The 19,820-nt window shown below is 40.6% G+C and overlaps 1 protein-coding gene across 1 annotated transcript in view; it reads left to right on the plus strand.

Annotated features, from left to right (window-relative positions):
* lrwd1 (leucine-rich repeats and WD repeat domain containing 1) overlaps positions 1-19,820 on the plus strand; it is a 68,866-nt gene that overhangs the window by 40,574 nt on the left and 8,472 nt on the right. The window contains exons 13-14 of the mRNA XM_072243240.1: positions 1,013-1,116; positions 5,614-5,772. Coding sequence (XP_072099341.1) covers positions 1,013-1,116; positions 5,614-5,772 — 263 coding nt within the window. The remainder of the gene's footprint in view (positions 1-1,012; positions 1,117-5,613; positions 5,773-19,820) is intronic.

Here is a 19,820-nt window from a genome sequence, read left to right on the forward strand (position 1 = left end):
TGTTATTTCTTTTGTATAATATAACAAAAAGATTTGAAAAGAAAGAAATTTATAATGCATGAAGGACAAATATCTATGGGGACTTACTAGGTCCATTGGCAAGTGTCGCTCTTATTTTTAAATAACTTTTTCTGCATGAGATGAGATCTTAAAATGTTGCCTATGGATGTCAGAATTAACATCTAAATATTGTTTTAGAATCTTTACCAAAAGTTCAGGCATTTTGCATGCTTCCTAAATGATGGTAAAGGGCTGCTTTCAGTATTTTGTGTATACTATTTTAACATAATTCCACTTTTTTGGGGGGGTGGGGCGAGTGACCCATATTACATATTTGCCAAGTGATCCAACTTTGACTTTACAGCAACTCTGAACTTAATTGTTTTCTGTGAGATCGTTGTTTATTACAGTATTTTTCTCAAAAACTTACCAGTTGTATTTGAGAGGCTGAAAACCATTTCATAGAAGGACTACATACAGTATTTGAGGCCAATTCTCCAACATTTATTTTTTAATTTAGAGATACAGCACAGTAGCAGGCGATTCTGGCTCAGCAAGTCTGCGCCCAATTACATCCAATTAACCTACTAACCCCTACATCCATGCCATAACAGGGTAGGAGGAAACTGGAGCAACCAGAAATCCCACATGGTCACAGGGAGAATGTACAAGCTTCTTACAGACAGTGGTGGGAATTGAATCCATGTCACTGGCACTGTAAAAGTTTTATGCTAACTGCTACACGACTGTGCCAGCTGCTTCTTAGCAGCCCACATGTATCTTTAACATTGCTTTTACTTAGTTCCAAAATTTGGAATTCAGCAATGAAGTTGTAAAATCTGCATACACATACTGATAAAGCACTAAGATTATGTTGCACATTATCACTTAGTTTTTCATGTTGATACAAGAAGTAATAATGAATAATCAACTTGTGAATGAATCTCATCATATGGGTATAACCCTTTATAGTGAAGTTAACATATGGTCATCTTCTTGTTTCTTTTCCCAGAAACATTGAGATGGAATTTCTGTTTCCAATTTACAATAAAGAGGATGATGAAAACGATTATCATATTGTTGATACTTTAGCTTTTTGCAGTGATGATCTAATAGGTAAGTACCTTATAATCTGATGAAAATAATCGGAATTGTGACTAATACGGCCCTGCACTGGGGTTTGGTTAACAAGGTTTAAGTATGTGGCATTAGGTAACATATTGACATGATTGACATACGGTCTTCGGATTGAAAACAAAGTTAGTTCTCCGAGGTATGTAGATTGTAACTAGTGGGCTACCTCAGAGATTAATGCTAGGCTCCATTTATTCACAATCTAGATCAACAATTTCAGTCCAAATGACAGTTCTGAGCTTGCTGATGACATTAAACTAGGATTTATTTTGACTACAAACAAGAATGCAAAAAGGTTTCAAAGGTAAACAAGTTGGGCAAATGTGTGGAAAAGTGACAGATGGAATATAATATGGAAAAATATGAGGTAGTCCACTTTGCATGTCAAGGAAAAGTAGAGAATTTGTTAAATGGTGTGAGGTTGAGTGGTGTTTATGTTTAAAGAGGCAACAGCTGTGCTTGTACGCAAGTCACTGAAAGCAACAAGTGCATAAGTGGTATGTTAGGCTTTATTATTATCAACGTTTGACTACAGGAGAAAGGAAGTGTTCATACAGTTGTATGGGGGCTTCATAAAAATTGCCAGAGAGAATGCATTATAGATTCACTAGGCTGGTCCCACAAGTTGCAGGTTGGTTTTATGAGGAGAGACTGAATTTGCCAGAAATTAGCAAAGTGAGATCAGACATTACAAAACATACAAAATTCTTAAAGGTATTGACAGATGGAGGGAGGAATGCTAATGAGTTGACATGTGGAAAGTTTTTTGAATTAGGGATGGGTCACTTAGGACTGAGATGAGGGGAAATGGTTTTGCATTTAAACTTATCTCCTTTATCTCTATTGGTTCGATACCAGTATTTCATAATTCAGAGGGAATAACAGCTGGTGGGAACAGGAATACTTTTACCAATTTTAAAGCTCAAATTCAACCAAGACTATGTGCACTGTGGCTATATCAGCTTTTGCTTTGGCTAGTTAGAATCCATGGAGAAGATGCAGAGAAACCTCTGTCATAATAACTAAAAAATATAAACATAGAATGAGGTTCTATTATTTTCAACCACTTCGAGGATAACATTTTCAATCTAGCTCCCTGATTATAAGGGTTTGGTTAAAAGGCTCTCCCAAAAATAAATAAAAGTCGTTGTTGTTATGGCATGGATAGTCATGTTCAATAACAATAGATTGTTTGATTTCTGAACATTGGCACAATATCCCTTGATTATATTTTACTGCTGGAGAATGGTTCTGAGGAAAAGATCAGCCATAATCCAAATCAATAGTGTCCAGTGGCCAGATGAATTACCTGCCCCTATTTAAATCTGCACATGGTTTGTGAAATTGGACTAGGATGTCAGAAGGCTATTAAGTTAAAAGTATTATCAAAGTATTTGTATGTCACCATTCACAACCCTAAGATTCATTTTCTTGCAGGCATACTCAATAAATCCATAATGTTGTAGTAACTATGATAGAATCAATGAATAAAAGATTGCAACAAATTGGTCGTTCAACTGTTGTGCAAAAGACAACAAACTGCAAATATAGAAAGAAAGATAATAATAAATAAATAAATGAGCAATAAATATCAAGAACAAGAGATGAAGAATCCTTGAAAGTGAGTCCATAGATTGTGGGAACATTTCAATGATGGGGCAAGTGAAGCTGAGTGAAGTTATCTCCTTGGGTTCAAGAGCCTGATGGTTGAGGGGTGATAACTATTCCTGAACCTGGTGGTGTGATTCCTGAGGCTCCTGTGCCGTCTTCCTGATGGCAGCAGTATGAAGAGAGCATGCCCTGGGTAGTGGGGTCCCTGATGATGGTTGCTGCTTTCCTGTGACAACACGTCATGTAGATAGGCGCAATGGTGGGGAGGGCTTTACCACAGATGCACTGGGCCATAACCACTACTTTTTGTAGGATTTTCCATTCAAGGGCATTAGTGATTCCATACCAAACCATGATGCAGCTGCTCAATATAATCCCCACTACACATCTATAGAAGTTTGTCAAAGTTTTAGATGTCATGCTGAATCTTCGCAAACTCCTAAGGAAGCTGAGGCACTGCTGTGCTTTCTTCGTAATTGCACTTATGTGCTGGGCCCAGGGCAGGTCCTTTGAAATAATAATGCCAAGGAACTTAAAGCTGCTGAACCTCGCCACCTCTGATCCTCTGATGAGTACTGAGACATTGAGTAAGAGGTTGTTGTTACGGTACCAGTCAGCCAGATTTTTAATCTTCCTATATACTGATTTGTCACCACCTTTGATTCAGTCTATGGCAGTGGTGTCATCAGCAAAGTTGAATGTGGCTTTGAAGCTTTGCTTAGCTGCACATTCATAAGTGTAAAGCGGGGGGGGGGGGGAGGGGGCACTATTATATTTGCAGCCAGCAAAAGGTTATAACCAATTCATCCTCTTTAAAGCTTATTTCTTTAATAAAAATAATTTGTTTAACATGAGTTTACTGTACCATTTGTAAATTTATAGGCCACAAAACTGGGCTTTGTAGCATTCAATGTATCAATTTTATTGCTGCCAATTTGAATTCATAAAAGCGCATTTGTACCCTGAGTTCTGTTGTCTGCGAATCGCTCAGCATGGTGGAACATCTGCTGAGAAAAGTCAGCTGGGCAGCTGCAACTCATTGTTCAGCTAACAAAAGGAAGTAGAACCTCCACATTAGCACTATAGTTTTAAAATGCCTTGCTTAGAGATTTGTTTAGAGTTGTTTGCTAATTGCAGTAATACTGAAAAATATTTACATCTTCAGGAAGTAGTGTTGCTGAAAACCCTGTAAGAAATGCTTTGCATTTGGGCAATTGAGACTGAATTTCTTTGATGGGTGTATCAGTAACATTACAGTGCTCTACCTGTGTCCTCTGAGATTTGACTCATTCATTGTATTGTCACCATTTTACTTCCCCTCAGTGTCTACCTTCTTGCTGTCCAATAGAAAGATGATAAATCTCCCTCTCCCATCCTACCTAGAGTGGTGTCTGCAAATAAGTGTAGAGTTGTCACCCTGTCTTGGTGTGCCATCACTTGATGCCATATTTGCCCCTACTAAAAACTTCAACTTTGAGTGGTACAGGCTGGCTCTGATAATTGCTGGATGGCTTGAACTAAACTTGCCACTTTTGAAATGGAGTCTGTGATTTATAGTAATATGTCTGTCAGCAGTGTAATCCCTGGATCAGTCAACCAAATGTTTTCTGATCACCTGCAACAGAGAGGAGGAGGTAAATCAACGATTTCATGGAGAAAATCAGAAATGGAAAGATAAGAGGGCTGTGGTGTTGTGGTGGAAGTAGGGACTAGTAAGGAATGGCAATAGGCAATAGACAATAGGTGCAGGAGTAGGCCATTCGGCCCTTCGAGCCAGCACCGCCATTCACTGTGATCATGGCTGATCATCCACAATCAGTATCCAGTTCCTGCCTTATCCCCATAACCTTTGATTCCGCTATCTTTAAGAGCTCTATTCATTTCTTTCTTGAAAGCATCCGGAGACTTGGCCTCCACAGCCTCCTGGGGCAGAGCATTCCATATATCCACCACTCTCTGGGTGAAAAAGTTTTTACTGAACTCCGTTCTAAATGGCCTACCCCTTATTCTTAAACTGTGGCCTCTGGATCTGGACTCACCCATCAGCGGGAACATGCTTCCTGCCTTGAGCATGTCCAATCCCTTAATAATCTTATATGTTTCAATAAGATCCCCTCTCAGCCTTCTAAATTCCAGAGTATACAAGCCCAGTCGCACCAATCTTTCGACATATGACAGTCCCGCCATCCCGGGAATTAACCTTGTGAACCTACGCCGCACTCCCTCAATAGCAAGAATGTCGTTCCTCAAATGGAATGGCAAATGGAATCATGCAGGGATGGAGTTTTGATGATGACATCTTAATGAATGACGTTGGGGAAGGAAAAGGTTTGTGAGGCAGATGTTTATGCAAATATATGGGAAGCAGGCATATACCTATTGTAGGCTAAGATGGTAGGGAAAGCAATCAGTAAGAATAGAAAAATGAACAAGGTTCCTAATGGAGAAAGATGAATGTTTCTGACTGTCCAGCAATATCTTGGGTAGCGTCAATTCCTTACCACCAAAGCAGGTTTGACCTTCCAGTTAAGACAAAATGCAGCATTGTTATGGACTTATAAATGTAGAATTTGGTTTAAATGGCATCAACAAAAGTTGTGTGCTGATTGATGTTACAGTTCACATCCAATGGACTCTGTGTGCTTGTGCACAAGGTACATAGAGTGCATTGGATGTGAACTATCAACAGCAATTTTGCCCTATTTCTGCGTTGACTTGAAAATGGTTCTTCAGACTCAGATGTTAGAACATTCCAGCATCTTTTAAAGGCATGAAGATATCATTTGAAATTATTTGTAATTTACTCAATTGATACTTCCTTAGAGATTACTGAATTTATCACACTTAACGATACTTTGTCCTATACAGCTTCCAAAAGTTCCATGCAAGGCTCAATATACCTGTGGAGCTGGAGTAAGACGTTTAAAAAATGTAAGAAACGGAATACTAAAGTGCATGCAGAGATCCTGAGAGAGTTTAAATGGTCCAACACTGAACAGGTTTACATAGCACTGGCTGCATGTCCAGGTTAGTGCATAACATTCTGGAACAACATTCCTGCCATGCTTCAATAAATATTTGCTTTTGTTTTCTGCACTTTTATTGTTATTGTGTAGTTGAACAGTAAAATGCTTTGATGGATTAAAAGTAAAAATAAAAATTATCAGCAACACGCATCAAAGTTGCTGGTGAACGCAGCAGGCCAGGCAGCACCTCTCTAAATAGCCAAAAGTAAAAAAATATCTTGGTTAAGTTGTGTAATTATGTGAGCAGATTTTGATGACGGCTAAGTATAATATTAGGACTTGTATGTAGTTATTCTGTATTTATTGTATTTTGTTTCCTTTAGCTGCTTGTAACCCCTAATATTGCTGGTTGGAGATAGCCTTGTGAAGCCATTTGTTGGAACTCCTGCTGTGATATCCATGTCTGCTGCAGGCATGACAACAGAACGGCGTTCTTAGAGTCCTATGAAATGTTAAGGTCTTTGTTAGATCATCTGGTTGACAGGAATTATAAGTGAACAATTGAGTATGTAACAGGAGAAGAGGCTCTATGAATGGCACTGATCCTATAATGACCAGCAGCTGTTTGAACCTGTTCCTTACATTCTCCTGGGATAATGCTGTTTCTACCAGTGTGCTGCTGAGCACAATACAGCACAGGGGTCAACTGCATGGTGAGGCCCAGTGTAGCACAGGGCTGCCCCGACAGCCAGTGACTGACATTGCCTTGTTCACTGGCTGTCAGGTAAGCCGGTTACTTGCCTGGATATTAGCACCCTGTACTCATCCATAACATCTTATAGTAACCCCTTCATTAACTTTGCTTATTTGTTTCCAACCTAAAATATTAAGAGAACCAACTGATTAAAATTAGAATATAGTATTAATGGTAAGACTCTCGGCAGTTTGGAGGATCAGAGGGACCTTGGGGTCCGAGTCCATAGGACACTCAAAGCTGCTGCGCAGGTTGACTCTGTGGTTAAGAAGGCATATGGTGCATTGGCCTTCATCAACCGTGGGATTGAGTTTAAGAGCCAAGAGGTAATGTTACAGCTATATAGGACCCTGGTCAGACCCCACTTGGAGTACTGTGCTCAGTTCCGGTCACCTCACTACAGGAAGGATGTGGAAACTATAGAATGGTGCAGAGGAGATTTACAAGGATGTTGCCTGGATTGGGGAGCATGCCTTATGAGAATAGGTTGAGTGAACTCGGCCTTTTCTCCTTGGAGTGGCAGAGGATGAAAGGTATATAAGATGATGAGAGGCATTGATCATGTAGATAGTCAGAGGCTTTTTCCCAGGGCTGAAATGGCTAACACGAGAGGGCACAGTTTTAAGGTGCTTGGAAGTAGGTACAGAGGAGATGTCAGGGGTAAGTTTTTTTTACGCGGAAACTGTTGAGTGCATGGAATGAGCTGCCAGCAACGGTGGTGGAGGCAGATACGATACGGTCTTTTAAGAGGCTCCTGGGTGGGTACATGGAGCTTAGAAAAATAGAGGGTTATGGTTAACCCGAAGTAATTTCTAAAGTAAGTACGTGTTCGGCACAGCATTGTGGGCCAAAGGGCTTATGTTGTGCTGTAGGTTTTCTATGTAGAACAGGGAAGTAAGATATCAATCATGATTGAATTGAATGGCAGGAGAGGTTGAATGAACTACTTTTCTGATGTGGATTAGGGATGTTCCTTGTTTGGGGTTGGCAGCATTGAGAACAACTGTATGAGCAGCAGCTTATCTGTCGGGTGGGTTGAGAAAATGAGAGCTTATTTCAGGAGAAAGTCAGAAATTGCAGAAAATACAGAATTAAAATTAAAGGGAAAATTAGGAAACCAAAGTGAGGATATGAATAAAATGCCAGCAAGTAAAATCAAAGAAAATCCAAGGATGTGTTAAAACTGCAAGGAGATGATTAAGGGAAAAATAAGATTTTTACAGACCAATAGGTAACCATTGTGTAGAAGCAGAAGGTATGGATAAAGATCTTTATGAAAACTTTGCTGTTTTCACAAAAGAGGAAGAAGGGGGTGAAGTATTTGAAGGAATGAACAGAGAGGACAAATTGAAGGCTTTAGCAAGTGTGAAAGAGAAGTCCCTGCTTCCCCACAGGATAAGTGGTTTTGAAACCTCCTTGAGTGTAATGTTAAGTAAGCCAGGATCTGATTACCGAATTCAGAGGTTAGAGGTCAGATATTCCACATGTTTCTTGTAATGCTTACTCCAAATGGAAGTTATCAGAAAAAAAAAACTGCAAAAAGGGGGCATTTTTACTTCTATAAATCATTATTATTGCTTAGTCCCTTTAAGAAATATTAACACCTGTTCTGAGAAATACATCAGTGCTGTCAAAATGTCTTGTTCATAGCAATGTGGTGACGAGAATAAACTGACGGGAAGGATCATGAAATACTGGGATAGAGAAGGAAATACTGGTGTGGAAGAAGCTAATGGTGTATAGTTCATGAGTGAAGAGACTTATTAGCATCGAATGAACTAACATGGGCAATCAGCATTTCACCAAAGGCTAGATCAGTTCTGAGGCCTGCAAGCAAGTGATTTAATGTAAATAGAAATTGTAGGGGATGATTTTTAATAAATATTAGGCAAAATTCTGCTCTCTTTCAGATTGCATCCCATGTATTTCTACATGGAGAGATAAAGTCATTTTGTATGAGAGATGAGTTGTATTAGAAATCTAAAACAAAAGAGAGCTCTATTTTATTGCAACACACACTAAATGCTGGAGGTCAGGCAGCATCTATGGAAATGAATATACTGTCGACATTTCAGGCCAAGAACCTTCTTCAGAATTGAAAAGGAAGGGGAAGACACCAAAATAAAAAGGTGAGGGGTGGGAAGGAGACTAGCTGGAAGGTGATAGGACCGCTTCATTCAGCACCTCCACTCCATCCGCCAAAAGCAGAACCTTCCAGTGGCCAAACATTTTAATTCTATTTTCTATTCCTGTTCTGATATATGGGGAAGCAACACATTCTATTCCATCTGTGTAGCCTCCAACCTGAAGGTATGAATATCGATTTCTCCTGGTTTTAAAAAAAAATCCCTCCCCCTCTCCCCTTCCTCTATTCTCCACTCTTGGCCTCTTCCCTCTTCTCACCTTCCCATTGCTTCCCCTGGGTCCCTTCCCCCTTTCCTTTCTCCCATGGTCCACTCTCCTCTCCTATCAGATTCCTTCTTCTCCAGCCCTTTATCTTTCCCACCCACCTGGCTTTACCTATCACAGTGTTTCCCCAATCTTTTTTAGCCCAACACACCCCACTAAAGCACCTTCATACTTGCCAACACCCCTCTCTGGCACAATATACTTTGTAGTGCCCCCATGTGTAAAAACATGTCTACCATATGGTAACATGAGAAAAATTATTCTGCTTTAAATTTTTATTTGTCCTTAAACCTAGCTTACACAGTAGCTGTAAAGCAGCTTTGATATAAATGTGATCTTTGAGCTTGATAGTTTTTACAAGAGTTGAAGTACTGTATCTGGTTCAAGTTGTGACAGCAAAAACCTTAAGTCCCCACGCATAGCAGTGTCCAAGTGGTTTCTGTTTGTTGTGAGTGTGTGGTTTACTGCACTGAAGTCTCTTTCAACAAGGGAGGAGGATGGAGATGCAATGAAGAGCAGTTTGGCTCATCTCCAAAGACCAGGAAACTTCATATCACGGTGTAGCCACCTACCACAAAAGCCAACGCTTTTGAAAAGTATTTATGCTTCTTCATTCTGAATTTCGATGATTTCTTCTTGCAAGTTCTCTTCCTGTTCTTCCACATTGCAAAGAATTGTGTAAATTACCCAGTCTGGAATTCCCAGCTCGTTCAAATCCATAAATTGATTCTGAAAATCCTTCTTCAATGATTGCTGGTGTAAGCAGTAGTCTTGCAGATCACTGTCTGTGAAAGAGTGTGCCATACTTTCCATGCAGAGAAACTGTGAGAACATTCTTCTCCCAATGTTTTGCTTATATATTTCCAATTTTCCAATAAAAGTGGACACTACCCTTTTTGCCTGAATTAAATTGAAATTCTCACCCTGCAGTTTCATATTTCAGATGTTCATTTTGTCATACATATTGGCTAGGTATACCACATCATGTAGAAGTTCAGTCTTGTTTTCCAAGCTCTTGTCGACTTTGAGCAAAAATTCAACCACAGGGTCAAGAGGATCAAATAAATGTTTTAAGCAAAGGTCTTTTGACAGCCAATGCACTTCAGTGAGAAGAAGCAAGCATTCAAAATCTTCGTTGTAATTTTGGCATAACTGGTGAAATATGCTGCTATTTAATGGATAAGCTTTAATTTTGTTGATAGCAGATATTACTCAAGTCAAGGTTGAAAAAAATTGCTGGCTGAGGCTGTTGGCTACAAGATGTTGACAATGAATTACACAATGATTGCAAACAGACTTGCAATTTCTTTTTTCATGAATGCCACTAAATCAGCATGGCGACCTGTCATATATGGTGCTCCATCTGTTGCACGAGAAATTGTGTTCCTGATAGGAATACTTTTATCCCAAATATAAATTTTGAGCTTATTTGTTTTTAACTTCTTACAAAACCTCAAACTTTTCCATTTTTGATAAACCATACATATACCATTAGCAATTGTCTCACATAGTTGACTCATCCAGTTGTATCCCAAATTCTGTTTTTTTTTTAAAGCTCTGGACATAGGTAATACTCAATGTCTTCACTCATTTCGTCAATATGACAAGTTACAGAGTTATTACTCAGAGGTATTGATTTTAAAATGCCGGTATCCATTTTGAGAACAGTGATGAACATCTTGGGAATCAAAGTTGGCGGTGAAAACATCAATAATTTCAGATATGCGGATAACACTGTGTTAATTGCAAGTACGGAGGAAGAACTACAAAACTTAATTGATATAGTTGTTGAATGTGCAAAAATGGGTCTATCTATCAATTGCAAAAAGACAATGTATGGTGATATCCAAAAAGAAGGAGGATCCTATCTGCAGGCTGAAAATAAATGAGGAAGACATAAAACGAGTACAGAGCTTTTGCTACTTAGGAAGCTGGATGACGTCAGATGACAGGTGCGACTTGGACATCAAAAGAAGAATGGGGATGGCAAAAGACACCTTTACGAGAATGAACAGTATACTGACCAATACTAAACTAGGCATGACAACCCGCCTCAGAGTACTGAAATATTACGTTTATCCAGTTATGTAATATGGCTCAGAATGTTGGACAATGTCTAGTAACATGAGGAAACGAATTGTAGCAGCAGAGATGTGGTTTTTGAGGAGGATGCAAAGAATATCATGACGAAACGAATATCTAACGAGGATGTCATGAACAGAGCAAACACAAAAAGAGAAATAATGTATGAGATCATGAAAAGGCAACGTAACTTCATTGGACATGTGATTAGGAAAGAGGAGTTAGAATGCATGGTAATTATGGGAAAGATTGAAGGGAAGAAAGCAAGAGGAAGACAAAGACAAATGATGTTGGAGACAGCAGCCAGAGAACTGGAAATGAATACCAATGAATTGATCCACTTGACCCGAAACAGGAGTGTGTGGGCCATGGTAGTCAAAGCTCAAACTGGGCATGGCACCTGATGATGATGATGATATTGGGTTATCACCATAGCTATTAGAAGCTATAGTGTTGTATATAGTTCATCACAACCTACTTGCAAAATCAATTAAGAGTTCAATGTTTGTCTGATATGGAATATATGGTTCAATCTGAGTTCTTCCCAGAAGATCCATACATAAGTCTTTTCTGATTATTTATCCTGTCGTGACAAATTATTGTTTCCTGTACTTAGTGACATCCAAGTAGCTATGTGAGAAAACTGATCTGTTCCACGTAGAGACATTGTGGGTTATACAGTATAAAGAATATGGACTTGGTGCACTGTTATTGACTCAGTACATGCTCAATAATTTCCCCCCTAAGCAGTGAATGTCTGCAGTATGTTCGAGTGATCATGGAAACCTCATTACTGTCCCTAATCTTTAGAATGTAGAAGAGTACAGGCTTTTCAGCCAAAGATGTTATGCCAACCTCTTAGGCTCCTCTAATATCAAAATCAATCTAACACTTCCCTCCCACACAGCACTCCCATTTTTCTTTTGTTCATGTCTCGAAGGGTCTCTTATGTATCCCAAATGCATCTGCCTCTGCCTCTACCTCTACCCTTGGAAGTATGTTCCATGTACCTACCTCTCTGTTACCTCTGGCATCCCCTATCCTTTCCTCTAGTCACCTTAAAATTACATTCTCTTGTTTCAGCCATTTCCACCCTGGGATAAAGTCTCTGGCTGTCCACTTGATCTATGCCTCTTATCATCTTGCGCACCTCTATCTAGTCAACTCTCATCTTCCTTCACACCCTAGCCCTCAACTTATCCTCATAAGAATCTTCTCTAAACCAGGCAGCATCCTAATAAGTCTCCTCTGCACCCTTTCTAAAGCTTCCACATGCTGCATAGAGTGGCATGGCAGTGTAGTGGTTAGTGTTCAGAGCTATCAACCCAGGTTCAATCCTCACCACTGCCTGTAAGGAGCTTGTACATTCTCCCAGTGACCGCATGGATTTCCTTTGGGTTTTCTGGTTTCTTCCCACAGTCCAAAGACAAGCTTGTTAATTGGCCATTGTAAATTGTCCTGTGATTCGGCGAGGGTTAAATAGGTAGGTTGCTGGGCAGTGCAACTCATTGGGCTGCATCTCCAAATAAATAAATAAATCCTTACTATTATGAGGTGACCAAAACTAAACACAATATTCCAAGTGTGGTTTAACCAAAGTTTTATCGACATTACTTTGTGGCTTTTGGAACTCAATCCTCCAACAAATAAAGGACAACATATCATGCACAATCTTAACCACTATCAACTTGCGTTGCAACTTTGAGGGATCTATGGACATGGACTCCAAGATCCCTTTGTTGCTCCACACTAAAAAATCTTGCCTTTAACTGCCTTCAAGTTTGACCTTCACAAGTGTATCACTTCACATTTTTCCATATTGAATCCATCTGCCACTTCTCAGCCCAGTTCTGCATCCTATAAGTGTCCCATTGTAACCTACGACAACCTTCTACACTATCCATAACTCTATCAACCTTTATGTCATCTGCAAACTTATTAACCTACCGTTCCACTTCCTTACCCAAATCTTATATAAAGATATCAAAGAGCAGGGGTTCCCAAACAGATCCTGATGGAACACCAATGGTCTCCAACCTTCAGGCAGAATATACTCCATCTACAGCCTTCTGACCTTCTGTCAGCAAGCCATTTCTAAATCCATGCTGCCAAATTTCCCTATATCCCATGGCTCCTGACTTTCTGAATGAGCTTGCCAAGGGGAACCCTGTCAAATACCTTACGAAAATCCATATACACCACATCTACTACTTTAATTTCGTCAATTAGTTTTGTTAAAGAATTCAATCAGGTGAATGAGAAATAACCTGCCCTTCACAAAGCCATGCTGACTATCCCTAATCTGGCTTTTTTCAAATATTTATAAATCCTGTCTCTTAAAATCCTCTCCAATAATTTTCCCACCATTGACATAAGACTCACTGATTTATAATTCTCAGGGTTATCCCTGTCCCCTTTTATTGAACAAAGGAATTACATTTGCCACCATTCAGTCTTCTTGTACCACTCCAGTGGCCAGTAATCTCTTCCCCTGCTTCCTGTTGTAACCTGGGATATATCTAGTTTGACCCCGGGAATTTATCTATCCTAAAGTTTTTCAAAAGTTACAGCACATCCCCTTTCTTAACGTCAATATGTTCTAGCATATCAGCCTGTTTTACGCTGTTCTCACAAATGTAAAGGCCCCCCTCACTGGTGAATACTGAAGCAAAGTATTCATTAAGGACCTTCCCTACCTTTTCCAACTCCAAGCACTTGTTTCCTCTTCTACCCTTGATTGGTCCTACCCTCAGTCTAAGCACCCTCCTGTTCCTGATGTATGGGGAGAACGCTTTGGGTTTTCCATAAACCCACTCGCCAAGCCCTTTTCATGCCCCCTTCTAGCTTTTAAGCTCTTTCCTGATTAACTTGCAAATCTCAAGAGGCCAAAATGATCCTTGCTTACTAAACTGTAAGTATGCATTTTTCTTTCTCTTGACTGGATGTGCCACATCTCTTGTCAGCCATAGTTCCTTCTCCCTACCATCCTTGCCTTGCCTCTATGGGACAAACCTATCCAGAACTCTGTGCAAGTGCTCCCCAAACAATCTCCACATTTCTGTTGTGTAATTCTCTGAGTATCAAATCAAGTTTAATTATCATTCAAATCATACATAGATACAGCTGAACAAGACAGTGTACCTCTGGGGCCTGGGTGCAAAACATTCAAAAATAGCAAGCAAACATTTAAAAATAATGAGTAACATATCAAGCAAAGGAGCATATTCACTTGACAAAAGAACATGTACAGTCCAAGACCGTGAGCGACAATGTCCAGCAATCAATGGTACAGTCTCCCAGCAGTGTACAGACGCATGCAATCCAGCCTGTCATTCCACCGCTCGAACATGGGAGGGCAGCACTAATGGGTGAGGCCAGGCCCCAGCCAAACTCAACTATGCTGTGACGTTTTCACATCTCTCACCTGGTCTGCAGCAGGCAAGTCCAAGACTTGATTTCTTGTGCTCGCTACAACTGAGGCTACAGAGCTCCCATGTTGACTGTCCCACCACCAGACAAGGGTAATAGGCCTGCTGCAACTTACATTATCACTGTCTAACTGAGTCTTGCCATCACAAGTAAAACGTCTGAGACAATCTCCCAACGTTATATGGCACTAACTCCGATGCTTCCGAGTAGTGGGCAGTCTGCTGCCAGGTTAGCTCCTCCAAACCCAAACTGGCCCCTTCAGTGTCCCGACCAACTCCTTCAACACATCGGCGGGCTTCTCCGATATCCCGACCAACTCCTTCAACACATCGGCCAGCTACTCAGACCAACGAGCAGCTCACTGATGGAGTAGCCCTGCAGTACCTGATGTTCTTGGAGTAGAACTGTCTTTGAATTGTAAGAAAATAAATTTTACAAAGAACAGAGCACCTTTGGTTGGCTCCAAGAGTCCACTATGTTCACACATGTTGCCATCTTACCAGAAGGTACATTTTTTTTTTCCCAATTTATGCTCCTAAGGTCCTGCTTAATAGTATAATTGCTTCACACCCCCCCCCCAATTAAATACTTTCCCATAACATCTGCTCCAGTCCATGCTGGTCAAAAGCTGCTGCCATTAAATTAGTTATCAATTGGCCCATTTAGAAAATGCTGCAGCCCTTCCGTTGGCTGCGTCTGGCATCAAAGTACAACTGCTGTCATATATATATATATATATATATATATATATAGTGATTGATAAGTTCGTGGCCTAAGGTAGAAGGAGTCAATTTTAGAAAACCTAGCACATTTATTTTTTAACATAGTCTCCACCTACATGTACACACATAGTCCAGCGGTCGCGGAGCATACAGATCCCTTCTTTGTGGAAGTGGTCCTCTGCAGGGGTGATTGATAAGTTTGTGGCCTAAGGTAGAAAGAGATAAGTTATTAACTTAAAACTTTCTGCATTATCACTCAAAGAGTTGAACTGCACGTGCATGTAACGAGAGCGTCTTGGACCTCCAGGTGGTCCACAGCAGAGGTGATTGATAAGTTCATGGCCTAAGGTAGAAGGAGATGAATTGTACAGCTCTTGTTACATGCACATGCAGTTCAACTCTTTCAGCAAAAATGCAGAAAGTTTGAAGTTAATAACTCACCTCCTTCCTTGGGCCACAAACTTATCAATCACCACTGCTGTGAACCACTTTCTGGACGCCCAAGATGCCGACTTCTACAAAGAAGGGACCCATATGCTCCATGACCGCTGGACTAATTGTGTAAATGTAGCAAAACTAAATGTGTAGATTTTCTAAAATTGACTCCTTCTACCCTAGGCCACGAACTTATCAATAACCCCTCGTATGTAGCCCACATAGAACTCTTGCTCTCTGAGTTACCGTTGGACTGTGGGTCGTACAAACAGTGCCATAGAAAGTTTGGAAGTCTGCTGCAGATATAGGGTCTGGGCACACACTTAGATGAATATCTGTGTAACTTGGCAGTGTGGCTATGGTTTCATATTTTTTCCCACATTTTCATGATGGGCTGCACTGAGCTGTGAGGTGTGTTCAGTACCTTTCAGATGGTCTTGTACCCTTCCCCAGGTTTGTGCTTCCCTTTTATCATTTCCCTGACTTGCTCTAAATGCTCTTTTATTTTCATTTTGGTTTGGTCTGTTGAACATCTGCCTTATGAATTCATTGAAAACAGGTGATCCTCTAATTCCTTACATCAACAAATTGGGTGTGTTGTAAGGTGATGTAGAGTATTGCACTTGAGGAAAGTTAGAGTAATAATTACAAAGCGGATGAATGCTCTTTCGGCATGTTGATTCTGTTTGTTCCCTCCATGGATACCGCCTAATTCTGTAGACCCTCAGCAATATTTACTGGTACATCATAGAAATAGTCCTATCTGGATGTACCATAGAATGGTATGACAATTGCTCTTCCTGTTCCTCCTGTGTTCGCAAGGAACTATGGAAAGTTGTGGACCCAGCTTAGCACGTCACAGAAACCAGTCTCACCCCATGGACTCTGTCTACACTACTTGCAGTGTCAGAAAAGCAGCCAGGATATTCAAAGGTTTCATGTACCTGGACATTCTCTCTTCTCCCCCTTCAAATTGAGTAGAAAATGGAAAAGCCTGAAAGCACGTACCGCAAGACTCAAGGACAGCTTCTATCCCGCAATTGATTGGGTTAACATATCGATGTGAAATGATCTCTATGAATGGCATGCAAAACAAAAGTACATTGGTTCCTTCTAACTTTTTACAGCTGCGTGAACTAGCTAGCTCACTACTTTCGATCTTCTGTGTACTCCCAAGACACATCAGGCGATGGAACTGGCCTCGAATCCATCCGCCTCCAGAGCCATGATAAATCCTGGAAGACGCACTAGTCTTCCAGGCCGCGCCGTGGCATATCGAAAAGCGACTGGTCGTGAGAGCGGGTCCCATTTCTGCAAAGAACCAAAGTCAGCGTGCAACTCCAGGTCAGGGTGTGTAAAGAACCCTGAAAAGGAAAAAACGAGATACTAAAGATGGAAATAGTCTTGTGTTTCATTATAACCTCTTTGTGGAACTTGGATACAGTGGTCTTTTTGCACTCTTGTTTTCCTCCAACCTGGAAAATTTAATGATTAAGTGCCAACTTACCAAGAGAGTTCTCCATGATCCTGACCACAGTGTACATAACGCCGAAGACTGATGTTAAGTAGGCACTCATACTGCGTGCTGCCATCAGAAAAAAACAACAGCCTACCCCAACGCTTTTCAAATCATTGCCACAGACTTCAGTCGGGTTTATTTGAGGAAATCTCTGCCCAATTATCATCAACATATCCATGCAATAGCTCAATCAATGCTATACTACCATAAAATGCCTACCGTTTGATCTCTAGACTGGGTGTCACTAAGTGTTGCTTCTTTTGAGGGGTGGAATGTAGTGTGAAAGATTAAAACTATCTAGGGTCAAAAGTTATTGCAGCCCTTCCATTCTGGTGTCACGGTACCTGCTTCCTGCATCAAAGTACTGCCAGTGTATATACAGTGGCATGTAAAAGTTTGGGCACCCCGGTCAAAATTTCTGTTACTGTGAACAGTTAAGTGAGTAGAAGATGAACTGATCTCCAAAGGTCATGAAGTTAAAGATGAAACATTCTTTTCAACATTTTAAGCAAGATTAGTGTACTATTTTTGTTTTGTACGATTTTAGAGTGGAAAAAAAGGAAAGGAGCACTATGCAAAAGTTTGGGCACCCCAAGAGATTTGAGCTCTCAGATAACTTTTTACCAAGGTCTTAGGCCTTAATTAGTTTGTTAGGGTGATGGCTTGTTCACATTCATCGTTAGGAAAGGCCAGGTGATGCAAATTTCAAAGCTTTATAAGTACACTGACTCCTCAAACCTTGTCGCAACAATCAGCAGCCATGGGCTCCTCTAAGCAGCTGCCTAGCACTCTGAAAATTAAAATAAATGATGCCCACAAAGCAGGAGAAGGCTATAAGAAGATAGCAAAGCGTTTTCAGGTAGCTGTTTCCTCAGTTCGTAATGTAATTAAGAAATTAAGGAACGGTGGAGCTCAAGTTGAGGTCTGGAAGACCAAGAAAACTTTCCGAGAGAACTGCTCGTAGGATTACTAGAAAGGCAAATCAAAACCCCCATTTGACTGCAAAAGACCTTCAGGAAGATTTAGTAGACTCTGGAGTGGTGGTGCACTGTTCTACTGTGCAGCGACACCTGCACAAATATGACCTTCATGGAAGAGTCATCAGAAGAAAACCTTTCCTGCATCCTCACCACAAAATCCAGCATCAGAAGTTTGCAAAGGAACATCTAAACAAGCCTGATGCATTTTGGAAACAAGTCCTGTGGACTGATGAAATTAAAATAGAACTTTTTGGCCACAATGAGCAAAGGTATGTTTTGGAGAAAAAAGGGTGCAGAATTTCATGAAAAGAACACCTCTCCAACTGTTAAACACGGGGGTGGATCGATCATGCTTTGGGCTTGTGTTGCAGCCAGTGGCACGGGGAACATTTCACTGTTAGAGGGAAGAATGAATTCAATTATATACCGGCAAATCCTGGAAGCAAACATCACACCATCTGTAAAAAAGCTGAAGATGAAAAGAGGATGGCTTCTACAACAGGATAATGATCCTAAACACACCTCAAAATCCATGATGGACTACCTCAAGAGGCACAAGCTGAAGGTTTTGCCATGGCCCTTACAGTCTCCCGACCTAAACATCATCGAAAATCTGTGGATAGACCTCAAAAGAGCAGTGCATGCAAGACAGCACAAGAATCTCACAGAACTCGAAGCCTTTCGCAAGGAAGAATGGGCGAAAATCCCCCAAACAAGAATTGAAAGACTCTTAGCTGGCTACAAAAAGCATTTACAAGCTGTGATACTTGCCAAAGGGGGTGTTACTGAGTACTGACCATGCAGGGTGCCCAAACTTTTGTTTCGGGCCCTTTTCTTTTTTTGTTATTTTGAAACTGTAAAAGATGGAAATAAAAAAAGTAATCTTGCTTAAAATATTAAAGCAATGTGTCATCTTTAACTTCATGCATTTTGGAAATCAGGTCATCTTTTACTCGCTTAGCTATTCAGAGTAACAGAAATTTTGACCAGGGGTGCCCAAACTTTTGCATGCCACTATGTGGCACGTGTGGAGCTCTCACTCTTTGGGTCACTGTTGGACTTTGGATCATGTGAGCAGTGCCGTGGAAAGCTTGGATGTGTGCTGCAGATAAAGGGCATGGGTGCACACTTAGGTGAGTATCTGTGTAACTTGTATGTTTTATGAATGCTTTAGTGTTTGTCTTTGTTGATGAATGGTTAAAAGCTTGCCTGTAGTTGACTTCTGTCTCCTTTACCAAATCAATGAACCTCATTCTCTGCAGCAACATAACGTCCGCTCCTGTGTACCTCTCCATGGCTATGGTAAAGGTCAGGGGGTTGCGGTCACTTCCGAAAAGTTTACCCACTGAGAGATCTGTCACCCAGCAGGTTCATTGCCAGTACAGCCTTTCCTCAAGGAATCCTCCCTGGATCCACCTAACAAATTCAGCCTCATCTAAACCTTTTGCACTAAGGAGGTACCAGTCAATACTAGGGAATGTGAAATCACCCATGATAACAAACCTGTCATTTTTCCAAATAGTGCCTCCCAATTTGCTTCTCAGTCTCCCTAATATGTAATGTCCATTTCTAGTTAATTAAAGTACAATCTCTTCACTTCTGCCAACAATACAATCAGAATTTCTTGCCTGTAGACCATATAACTGTTGAGAGAAAAGTCCCAAAGGAATACATTTCCACTTATACATCAGATTCCATAGGGGGAAAGTTCATGTTATGAAAAACAGCAATGCAGATAGTTTGCTAGGATTACAACCTTTCTGTAATGTAGTGGTGTAC

The sequence above is a fragment of the Mobula birostris genome, chromosome 25 (assembly GCF_030028105.1).
Source record: "Mobula birostris isolate sMobBir1 chromosome 25, sMobBir1.hap1, whole genome shotgun sequence".
NCBI classification, from domain to species: domain Eukaryota; kingdom Metazoa; phylum Chordata; class Chondrichthyes; order Myliobatiformes; family Myliobatidae; genus Mobula; species Mobula birostris.